The following is an 11414-nucleotide window of genomic DNA, read 5'->3' as shown; positions in this document are numbered from 1 at the left end:
CCTGCTCAGGGGTCTGTGGGACTGGCATGGGATGAATGGAAACCCAGAGACCTGTGCATGGACCAGTGCCACAATTTCCTTGGCTCCTGCATCACCCAGCTGTGCTTCAGTGCTTGGTGATAGTGAGGCATGAGCTGCTTCTTTTCAGCATGGCTCTTCTTCAGCATGGTCCAGAGAAGAGCAACGAGGTTGGTGAAGAGACTCGAGCACAAGTGCCATGAGGAGAGGCTGAGGGAACTGGGGGTGTTCAGCCTGGAGAAGAGGAGGCTCAGGGGAGACCTTATCACCCTCTGCAACTCCCTGAAAGGAGGTTGGAGTCAGGTGGGGGTTGGTCTCTTCTCCCAGGCAACCAGCAGCAGGCCAAGAGGGCACAGACTCAAGCTCTGCCAGGGGAGGGTTAGGTTGGATATTAGGAAGAGATTTTTTACAGAGAGAGTGCTCAGGCATTGGAATGTGCTGCCCAGGGAGGTGGTGGATTCACCATCCCTGGAGGTTTTTAAGGTGAGACTGGATGTGGCACTTAGTGCCATGGTCTGGTAACCACGGTAGGGTTGGACTCGATGATCTTGGAGGTCTCTTCCCATCCGGTTGATTCTATGATTCTATGATTCTGTGATTCTTGACTGGGCAGACTTAGCCACACATAGCTGAGCATCCGAGCACTTGGCAGTGGCAGGTGACAGGATATTTGGGCTGCTGCAGGCAGGGAAGCACACAGAGGATGGAGCTCATCCTGATCATGACATGGATCAGTGGCAGAGCCAAGGTTGCTGGAGCATCTCACCCAGGTAAGTCAGTGGACAACAATGGAGACAAATCTGGCTGCAGTATCCTGGTATCTTCTACCTCCTCCTGAGTGTACCCTGGGCACTAAGTGCTCCAGGACAACAGAGGTGCAAAGACTCCAATCCCTTGTGTGGGGTTTGACAGCACAAGCATGAGTTCAGTTTGCCTTTAGGTGTTATATTTTGGAATATATTGGGGTTTTCCTCAGTACTTTCAATCAGTTTAGGCCCTGCTAACGCCACCTGAAAGGGTTTCATGCATTAATTCTTGGGGTTTTCCTTCCCTATCTCTCAATCTTGCTTTGATGTCAAAGCCTGATTATAGCTGGATGGTGGGAAGGACTGAGCCCTCAGCTGCAGTGTGCTGTGGGAGGGCACAGCCAGCAGGGAACAGGGTTTGTGCTCGTGCAGGCTGTAAGCAACACAAACCACACACAGAAGATGCTCCCTGAAACCTTGTGCATGTCCCTTGACCCATGTTCACTGGTTGGGTTAAAAGCAGCAGCTGTAGCTCTGTGCAGTAGTTTGTTGTCAGCAGCAACCAGAGGCCCAGGCATGTCTCTTGCCCAGATGGGAGCAGTGCTGCCTGCATTGCAGCATGGTCACAGCTGTAGCAAGCTGCAGCTCAGGCCTACACAGGGTCCAGGAAGTCACAGCTGTAGCAAGCTGCAGCTCAGCCCTACACGGGGTCCAGGAGATCAAAGCATGTGGTGAGGAAGTCACACAGCCAGGAGAGTGAGGATGGGGAAGTGAAGCTCTTCTTGGGTGGTAGTCCAAACCCAGAATTTAAGACCTCATTGACTCTTGCTGGAAAGATGAGACAAGACTGGCACAGAGTTTCCCCCTGCACAGCACCAGTTTCCTCTAGAGCAGAGGGGCCTTGTTTGCAGGCAGGGGCTCTGAAGCCACTTCTACCAACACAAGAGGAAGTGGCTAGAGGAGAGAGTGACACATCAGCCTCATCTCTGTCTGTGTGTCAGTGTGTCCCTTTGCTTGTTTTTTATAGCAGCTAAAGCCACATTTCTCCCTCTGTGGGCTGAGACAGCCTCAGCTGTGCAGCAGTCACGTGGCTGATATGTTGGATGGCTCAGCAGCAGAGCTAGGGTTCTCTTAGTGCAATTTAGGATTAATATGCAGAGGAGAGAGTGACACATCAGCCTCATCTCTGTCTGTGTGTCAGTGTGTCCCTTTGCTTGTTTTTTATAGCAGCTAAAGCCACATTTCTCCCTCTGTGGGCTGAGACAGCCTCAGCTGTGCAGCAGTCACGTGGCTGATATGTTGGATGGCTCAGCAGCAGAGCTAGGGTTCTCTTAGTGCAATTTAGGATTAATATGCACATGTGTTGTGCTCCCAATATTTCAGCTAGCAGGATGGATACCTGGAACTCCTTCATTCCACCTGTGACAGGTCCTGTTTTTAACCATGCCCTAGGACAGTGATCTCTGGGGTAATAGCTCTCACAGTTCTCCCTTGACTTTCCTTAAAATTTCATTTTGTCCCCTGGTCCTCAGGTCCCGGAGTCTCCAGCTACTCAGATTCTCCTCAGAAAGTAGGGAAGAGCCTGGAGCCATGTTTGAACTGGGCCCAGAAGGAGATCCCAGCAGAGCAGCACAGCCAAACCCCTCTCTACCTGGGAGCAACCACCAGCATGAGGCAGCTGAAGTGAGTGAATGCTGCAAACCCACACCCAGAGATCAGCACACATCACATGGATCTTTCTGTACACGCACCTCACCCTGTCTGCTCTGCAGAGTGTTCCTTCCCTAATCTGCTAGTCAGGTAAACCTTCTTCAGGCCCTGATGGACTCCAGAGGAGTATGGCATGGCTGTGGCTCTATCCTGGTCCCCCCAGGCAGCCATGAGGATGACAGTCCTGCAACTGCATCTCCTTCACAAGTAGTTTCACAATTAGTGCTAGGGAAAACACCAGTCAGGCCTGAAGCTCCAGTGCTTTCAGTTTGTGTGACAACTCACATGGGCTGCAGGGGTGCTTCTTGTCAGCAAACTGGGAATGGTGGTGGGAAGATCCACCTTATCATCCACACTTTTGTGGACCCTGTTCTCAGTCACCTCATTACTAGGACCTTTATCTCCGTTTGGACATTGGGGAGGTCTGGAGGGGACCAGCTCAGTGGGACAAGGCCAGAGGGTTTCCTCAGTGGAAGAGGGTGCTAAACTCCTAAATTCTTGAATGGTGGCACAACTGCTGCTGTTCTTGCCCCCAGCACCATGCAAGGGGAGGGGGAAGCAGCAGGAGTGGGATTGTCATTGTGTCTCTGTGCTTTTCTGTTTAGCTTCACCCATCCCATCCTCTCTGATGGTCTCCTTGCAGCCCTGACTGCAGCCCTGAAATCATCCCCCTTCGACTTTCAGGGGGCACAAATCCTGTCCAGCCCAGATGAGGAAGCATTCAAGTGGGTTGCTGTTAACTATGTCCTGGAGAACTTCTTCAAGGTAAAGGACAATCCTGCTTGGGGCACACAGAGCTGAGCTAAGCAACTCCTATTAGGAGACAGCCACAGAGACATGTGGAGGGTTAGTAAAACCCTGTGCTTTAAACATGCTGAAGCACAACTTTCACTGCCTTTCAGAGCAGGCAGGGTTAGAGCCAACACCAGCTGGTTGGGGGACATCCTGTGAGGTGGATGGTGAGGTTGTCCAGAGAAGCTGTGACTGCCTCATCCCTTCAAGGTCAGGTTGGATGGTGCTTGGAGCAACCTGGGCTAGTGGAAAGTGTCCCTGACCACATCAGGGGGTGAAACTGGATGAGCATTAAGATCCTTCCCAACCCAAACCAGTCTGTGATTCTATGGTTATAACTAGGTCGAAGGACCAAACAAACCTCTACCATAGCCTTTCATGAACATGCCCATGCAGTTGTCCTAACAGATGTGAGGCTTTCTGGACAACAACCTTACATATCCTGGCCCTGGGGTGTCACCAAGAACTCCACTGCTCTGAGTCCCTGCAGGTCTAACTCAGTGCCACTGTCAAAGAGGCATTGCTGCTGCTGGGGAGTGCTGAGGGATTGACACAGGAGTCCAGCTGTGCCATGGGACATCCTGTGGATGGTGGGCAGAAAAGTAGAGTCTGTGGCTGCCAAAGCAAAAGCCTCTGGAAAGGAAATCACTAGTAAGATTATTGCTGAGTGTCCAGTCTGTATTCAGATGACACTTGCTAACAAAATAAACCAGAGTTCAGTTTTCTTGCTTCACCCATCCCTTCTCAAGCCAAATGATCTCAAAAAGAACTCAAAGGGCAAGAGAAAGGTGGGTTAGACTGAGTAATTCTGCATCAGGGATGTGAAAGGTAGTTCTGATAACCAGCAGCAAGCACATGGCAGTTAGGGAATGTGAGTCCTGCTGGCAGGGACACAGTGCTTACCCCACATAAACTCTCCTGCCTGTGCTGCTAACTTCAGCATTGCCAAAGTCAGTTTTGCAAGACTGCAGGAGATGAAACCACAGGGTTCTTCCGACAGGAAGATCATTTTAGCATCAAGGCAGCACTTGAAGCCCGTATCTGCCCACCTGGAAACATCCCTGCCATTCCCCTCCACCCTCTCCTCTCTCCCCTGCTCCTACCTGCTGAGACTTGCCTTGAGCAGCCATGCAGGCTGGTGAGCCCTGTTTGCCTCCACGGCCTGTGGGAAGGTCTCTGTGCAGATGGCAGTGCTTATACAATGGCTCCTCTGTTCCCTCTGAAGCCACCAGTTCAGCACCCTTATGTCCTGTGAGCAAAAAACAAGTTAGGCTGTACTGCCCCAGCAAGCTGCCTCCTCCCTCTGTGCACTAATGCTTGCCCCTGACTGTGACCCAGATGGAGAAGGATCAAGGATTGACCTCTCTGGTTCTTTCTGTGTCAGTACGACTGGCGAGGACAGTTGATCCCCTCTGGGAAGGGGATGGCAGGAGTCCTGTCCGTGGGAGGAACCTCAGCACAGCTCACTTCCAAGGTGGCAGAAGAGAGCCAGGCTCCAAAGGAGGGAGTGAGGCTGCAGCTGTATGGGCAGACACACAAGGTGTACACCCACCACTGCCCCTGCCACGGCACCGACCAGCTCTGCAGCAGGCTGCTCTCTGTGCTCATCCAGGTGAGTATCTGCCAGAGGACACTGGCAAACTTCCTGGATACAGCTTCACTAAATGACAGTTGCACAAGGTGTAGCTTCTAATGGACAAAATATCAATCGCTGTCTTTAATAGAGAGCATTTGCATGCACCTAAAAAAGCCCAGTGCATTTGTAAAACACTCTGTGCACAAATCAGTGCCCTCCAAGCAGACACACAGGCACCCATTCAAGAGTTTACTACCTACAAGCCCTATTTGGCTCCTACTTAATAGACACAAGCACAAAATTGGTCTCCAGAGGTGCCAACATCACCTCTAGGGTGATGAGAGCCAAGGCTTCCCTTGGCTCCTATGAACTGCTCCTCTGCCCAAGAACAGGAGCCTAAACAGCAGCACCTGAGAACCAACTGGGACCTTCTATCTGGAGTATTTTCTCTGCTGACTTTAATCTTGAAGTATCTATAACACAGCAGTATTTCATTTTGGAAACAGGCAAGTGTTTTTGTGCTTCCAAACTTTATTTCACCTGGGGAAGGGGGTGGGGTGGGATCTGATACAAACCAAGAATCACTTTAGCCTTCATCAAAACTGTATTTTTGAGAAGTAAACTATTCCCTGTCCATCCACTTGCCTCTCTTATAAACCTCACCTACCCTTACCTGAGACATGGATGTCCCACATGGAGATCCACTTCAGTTACAGCAAGGAGTTACTAGAGATAAGCAACACTGATTCTTGGGAGGTTGAGCCATTTGGAGAGCAGACCAGAATAGCCTCTTTCTTGCAACTAGAAAGAGTACAGGATGCATTGAAACTGTATTTCTGGTCTAAGGGAGGGCAGGTAGGGCTGGGACTCCTCAGCCTCCCACAGCAGTCCAGTCCCTGCAGCAGGAGCCAGGAGCTGGCTGCACCAGCCTGGGCCTTGCAGTCGACTCAATGACAAGATTTGGCAAACCTTTGGCAGCCTGCCTGCTCCATTTCAACACTGTGCTGCCAGGGGAAAGCTGTCCTTTGCCATGTTAACACGCTCTTGCTGCCTCTGTCCTTGTTTTATTCTGCCTCCAGGATCAGAGAAGTGCTAAAACTGTGTCTAATCCCTGCTGGCCCCTCACCTACTCCCGGGAAGTGCAGTGGCAGTCGGTGCATGCTGGGCCTTGTGCTGTCAGTGATGACACACTGGGCATCCCTGGCCCCGAGGAGGTCTTCAACATCACTGGCTCCAGCAATCTCACTGCCTGCATGAGGCTTGTGCAAAACCTGCTCAACTCTTCCTCTTCCTGCAGCTTCTTCAAGCATTCCCTCAGCAGTGCTCCCAAGCCCCTCCAGACCAGGTTTCTGGTGAGTTCTCACTGGGGTAGGCAACTGGTATAGAGAACCCATGAAATAGGACCAGCTTGATCATGAGTAAATACAGTGGGAACAGCTCCACTGTGGCACTCCTGCCCTCCCCCCCTCACTGCCACACAGCTGTTCAAATGTGGACCACCAGCTTCCCACCAGTGACTGTGGTGGAGGTTCTTCATCCATGTCTCAGCAATGCCTGCTTCCGAGAACAACTTTGAGGCTCCAGAGCCAACAGGGATAGGAGAGTCAGGAGTTGTGTGCTGAGCAGGTCTTCCTACACTAAGCCTGAAGATTTTCTGGCACTCTCTTAGCAAACACCTGGGCATGCTCCACCACATATTTCTGTCTGAGAACCTGGATCTGGTGCCCAGAGTCATTGGGTTGTTTAGCCAGGAGCATCTCAAGATCCTAGGACAAATTGAGTGCACTTCAGAGGGAGGAATTACAGAAATTACCCCAGTTCCCTGTTCCTGAGAATCTCCCATGGACATGGTACCAAGGAGCATAAGGACACCCCTGTACTCAGGTGGTGAGGCTACATCTTGAATCCTGGATTCAGTTTTGGGCCCCTAACCACAAGACAGACATTTAGGTGCTGGCCCATGTCCAGAGAAGGGAACAGAGCTGGGGAAGGGTTGGGAACACAAGTCTGATGAGAAGTGGCTGAGAGAGCTGGGGGGCTCAGCCTGGAGAAAAGGAGGCTCAGGGGAGACCTTCTCACTCCACCACTCCCTGACAGGAGGTGCAGCCAGGTGGGGATCAGGCTCTGTCCCCAGGTAAGAGGCTTATAGGACAAGGAGAAATGGCCTCAGTTGTGCCAGGGGAGGTTTAGGTTAGATATTAGGAAACATTTCTTCCCCCAAAGGGTTGTCCAGCCCTGGCACAGCTGCCCAGGGCAGTGGTGGAGTCACCATACCTGGATTTAAAAGCCATGTAGATGTGGCACATGGGGACATGGTTTAGTGAGGGCTTGACTTAACATTATACATCTTTTCCAACCTAAATGATTTTATGACTTTGTGACTAATCCACTTACCCAGGCAGGGCCAGGAAGGGCCAGGAAGGAACAGATCTGTTTCTATCTCCAGATCTGTTTGTGTTCCTTGCCCCCATCCAAGAAATTGTAACCACCAACACAGCACACAAAGGACACCCTGGCAATGTACCTTCAGTCACTGCCTCTCACTTTCCTATTGGCCTGTTGTGCAGTGCAAGGACACAGAGCACAGTCCCACCTGATGATTATTTCTGCTGCTGTTGTAGGTGATTTCCGAGGCCATTGACTTCATGAGACAAACGGTACCCTCCCCTGACTTGGGTCAGGCTGTCAAGGGGCTGTGTGGGATGTCCATCAAAGAGGTAATTGTGGAATAACTTGGTGTGCAGGGAGAGTGGGAAGTAAGGAATAGCCTGTTGTAACAGCCCAGAGGGCTCAGACTGACAGAGCCATAACTTCCTGGCTCCCTCAGGGAAAAATTTGGATTGGCCTGGGTTTTGTGTTTTGGGGTTTACTTTGAGGAACAGGCTCCGCTTATTTTCCTTCCTCTCAAATCCTAGCTGCTGCTGGTAACACCTGGCCTGAATTAAGTGAGAAGCCATAAGTGCCATTCACTGTGTATTAAAGAGTAAATAGGAAGGCTGTCTACTCACTCCTGTACATTACCTTGGTCTTCCTGTTATCCTCCTCTCCTTAAGTGCAAGGAACACATCCACACAGACTCCAGAGGCTTTCCCATTTTGCCTGGACCCATGGAGGGCAAGCCAGGGGAGATCTGTCAGTTCTATCCCTTGGCTGGTGGCTATGAGGTCACCCTCATTTACACTTATACTGACTGAGCATCCACAGTAACATCCAAATGGGACAATTTCAACAGGGTTTGCTAACGAGGCAACACAGCCCATGAGCAGTTCCCTAAAGTGTTCTCTTTTGGATGGAGGAGAGAGATCTTAATGTTCCTGTTGAGAGAAAGGCTGCAGCATTAGCTCAACCTAATTAGAGAGCAGGAAATCATACCAAGCAATTCACCAGCAAGGCAACTGTAGGAGACCTGGCTGCCAATCCTGCTGCTCCTGGAACTGCCTGGCTTAATGAGATGGGAACAAAGGCACTGAGAGATGACACTGGTTCCCAGGCCACAGCCCAGTGGGTGCAGGAAATGGGGTTTCACATTGCTCCAGTCCCACAGCCAGTCCCAGAGCAGGAAAGGAGAGGTTATAGCAGGCCTGAAATTCACCTACTGAATATTAACTTCTTTGATTTTTTTTTTCCCCATATTGTTGATTTTTTTGAAATGGCTCCAGCTGGTTAGGGAGTCCAGAACAAGCCTGGATACACTTGCTGATTACTGTGCTGTGTCTGCCTTCATCTTTCATCTCAGTACAAAGGGATACACACTTGACTTTGACCGTCCTGCCTGGAGCGTGTTCCAGAAGGTCAGTTACCTGCAGGGTGGTATTTCAGTTACCAGGGAGGGCTGGGTCCGGTCACAAGGCCTAACCAGCTAGGCTTCTCCTGCAGGATGCTTCTGCAAAATGGATCCACAGCTGTGATAAGCAACAAAACCAGTCAGAGAGCTAGAGGTGACATTTGTCCCCACTGAAAAACAGGTGGGTCAGAAACCTTAGCTGGAGCAACACCATCTTTAGGAGCCTGTGCCTGACAGTATGGCATGATCTCCGCTTAATGCCGAGGACAAACTGCAGATAGAATTTCCTGAGCCGAAAGATTCTGTCCCACCTCTTTGCAACCACCTTTATACTAGTGAAGGTTTATAACTGCCTTATAAGCATACAATCCTAGAGTGGTTTGGGTTGGAAGGGACTTTAAAGCTCATCTCATTCCACCCCCTGCCATGGGCAGGAACACCTCCCACCAGGCCAGGTTGCTCCAAGTCCCATCCAACCTGGCCTGGAACACTCCCAGGGATGGAGCAGTCACAGCTGCTCTGGGAAACCTGTGCCAGTGTCTCACCACCCTCACAGGGAAGAATTCCTTCCCAATATCTAATCCAATATCTAATAAACTAATCTTCAGGACCTGAAGCCCCAAAGGAAAGGAGGACTGATTCAGGTGCTCCCCCTCACAATGAAGAACAAAGCCTATTTCCAGACCTCTTCACTCTCACCAGCGAAGGCACAGTCCCACTGAGCAGGGCCACAGTGAGGACAGCAGTTCAGTCAGCCACATGGTGACCAACAGAGCAAGGCAAGGTAATGAACCACGTCCAGAGTCCCTCCAGGGAGCCCAGCCAGGAAAGCCAGAGGCAAGCAACCTACAACACAGGTCTGAGGTTCAACCATGCCAGAGACAGTACTGACAATGCAGACCTGAGTTCCATCTGGGAAAACCAGTCAGTAAGCAGAAGGAACAGCACAGCTCAAGGAAGAGCTTAAATGGAGCTCCCATGCTCATGGGCAGAAGTGTGGGTGGCAGTGCCAGGTGAGACTAGTCAGGGCCATTAAGGCCTAATAGTGCACTCAGGGCATGGAGGGTGAGAGAGTTCCTCATTTCAAGCCCAATCCTTGGATCGGTCTCAGAGAAAGCACACAAGGCCTTGGGCCCATGCACAGAAACACCGCTGGGGTCCAGGCAGTCTTCTCCTCTGACCTCTCCTCCTTGTTGTTTCAATAGATGGGTGACAGATCGTCTGGCTGGACTCTTGGGTACCTGCTGAGCCTGACCAACACCATCCCCCAGGACAGCCCAAGCATCCTGAAGGGGATTGAACCAGGGGTGTGGTCCTTGCTCCTGATCCTCTTCGTGGTGCTGCTCACTGGCTCCTTCATGCGCATCTCGTACCGAGCGATGGCCAAGGAGAACAGCCTCAGCAACAGGAACAGCAGCGTTTTTGATGACAACTGATGCTTTTCTGGATCTCAAGACTCTTTCCAGAGCACAGTTAATAGGGTCCAGACAGAAATCACAGAGGTGTAATCACTGGAGGATGCAAGTGATTTCCCTGCAGGACTCCCAGAGCCTCAGTGCCTTATTTGAACTTGCTGGTACTTGCACTACTCTGAGACAATGGATCCTGCTGCACAGGAAACCTGTGATTCCTGAGGGATGGCAAGCTATTCCTTCTCCAAACCAGACCAGCCTGCATGGCTCTTCCTTGGGCTACAGCTGGGATTACTCATGTCAAACATGAAATGCCTCTGAGCAGGCAGGCCCTGAGCTATTGTGCAGCTAATACTGAATAATCCTGTTGAATCAGGAGAGGTGGTGTCCAGAAAAAGGGCTCTGTGCCCCCACAAGAGGGGATAACCTGCAGTTTTGCCACTAGTGAAGACTGGAAGAATGTTCAAATATGCTCAGAATATGAGGCAACTTGCTTCCATGTTCTAGGGAAAATGCAGGTATTTTCTGCCTGCTGCTGCTGATCTGTCAGTGCTTCCATGTCAGCTGCTGCTGCTGATCTGTCAGTGCTTCCAACTCAGTGATGGTGTCCATGTGTCCCTTCCAGTGAAAGCTCCTGCTGACCCAGAGTCCTTCAAAACCTAAAATGCCTTTTAGTCTTGGTCTCTACAAAATGTGCAAAGAAACAAAGGGCACAGACACAGCTGAGTTCATCTCCTAGCCGAGTCATGGCACCTGCCAATTTAAACTCTAACCAGGACTTCAATTAACACTTTTAATTTCACATCTGCTAAAACTGGGCTCATACTGGGCTGAGGCTCACCTGTGTGTTCATTTGCACTGACCTGCTTGTCTTGCTGCCTCTGGAAGTGTCTCATCTGATGTTGTCCTTTAAACCAGAGCAGGCTCAGGAACAGAAGCTTTCCTAATTGTCAGTTCAATGACTTTCATATTAGGCTGTGACCAGAGTCACTTTATAGTCCAATACCCAGGATCCCTCTGGGACTTGGCAGTCATTCTGGCTCCTCTGCTCTGCTCTTCTGAAAGATGAGGTGCTGTACAAATTCTCTGTGTTGCTGTGAAGGAAAAGGATTGATTCAGGCACTGTCCTTTGACTGAGGCACTTAGAGCTCACTTCTCAATTGCTGCAGAGCTTAAAACACACCACTAAGGCTGTTAAGAGCCTCAGGGACAAGTGTCTCCAGCACAGTTCAGAGCACTTTAAACAGCAGTGTAAATGCTCACAGAGGCAGTGATGTGCCTTGCAGGATTTTTAAAGCTACCATGGCACCTAAATCCTTTCAAATCTGATTATTAATCCCATGTGCTCCCAGCTGATATGTAGGACACACACACAG

General features: G+C 50.6%; 1 protein-coding gene across 1 annotated transcript in view; it reads left to right on the top strand.

Moving 5' to 3' along the window:
* LOC103800453 (ectonucleoside triphosphate diphosphohydrolase 2-like) overlaps positions 1-10062 on the top strand; it is a 12324-nt gene extending 2262 nt beyond the window's left edge. The window contains exons 3-9 of the mRNA XM_009072830.1: positions 2291-2447; positions 3080-3239; positions 4651-4878; positions 5922-6194; positions 7464-7559; positions 8502-8633; positions 9832-10062. Coding sequence (XP_009071078.1) covers positions 2291-2447; positions 3080-3239; positions 4651-4878; positions 5922-6194; positions 7464-7559; positions 8502-8633; positions 9832-10062 — 1277 coding nt within the window. The remainder of the gene's footprint in view (positions 1-2290; positions 2448-3079; positions 3240-4650; positions 4879-5921; positions 6195-7463; positions 7560-8501; positions 8634-9831) is intronic.
* Positions 10063-11414: the final 1352 nt, after the last annotated feature.

This window comes from Acanthisitta chloris, unplaced genomic scaffold (genome assembly GCF_000695815.1).
Source record: "Acanthisitta chloris isolate BGI_N310 unplaced genomic scaffold, ASM69581v1 scaffold30374, whole genome shotgun sequence".
In the NCBI taxonomy this organism is placed as follows: domain Eukaryota; kingdom Metazoa; phylum Chordata; class Aves; order Passeriformes; family Acanthisittidae; genus Acanthisitta; species Acanthisitta chloris.
Note: the sequence above shows the minus strand (reverse complement) of the source record. Positions and strands in the feature narration are given on the sequence as shown.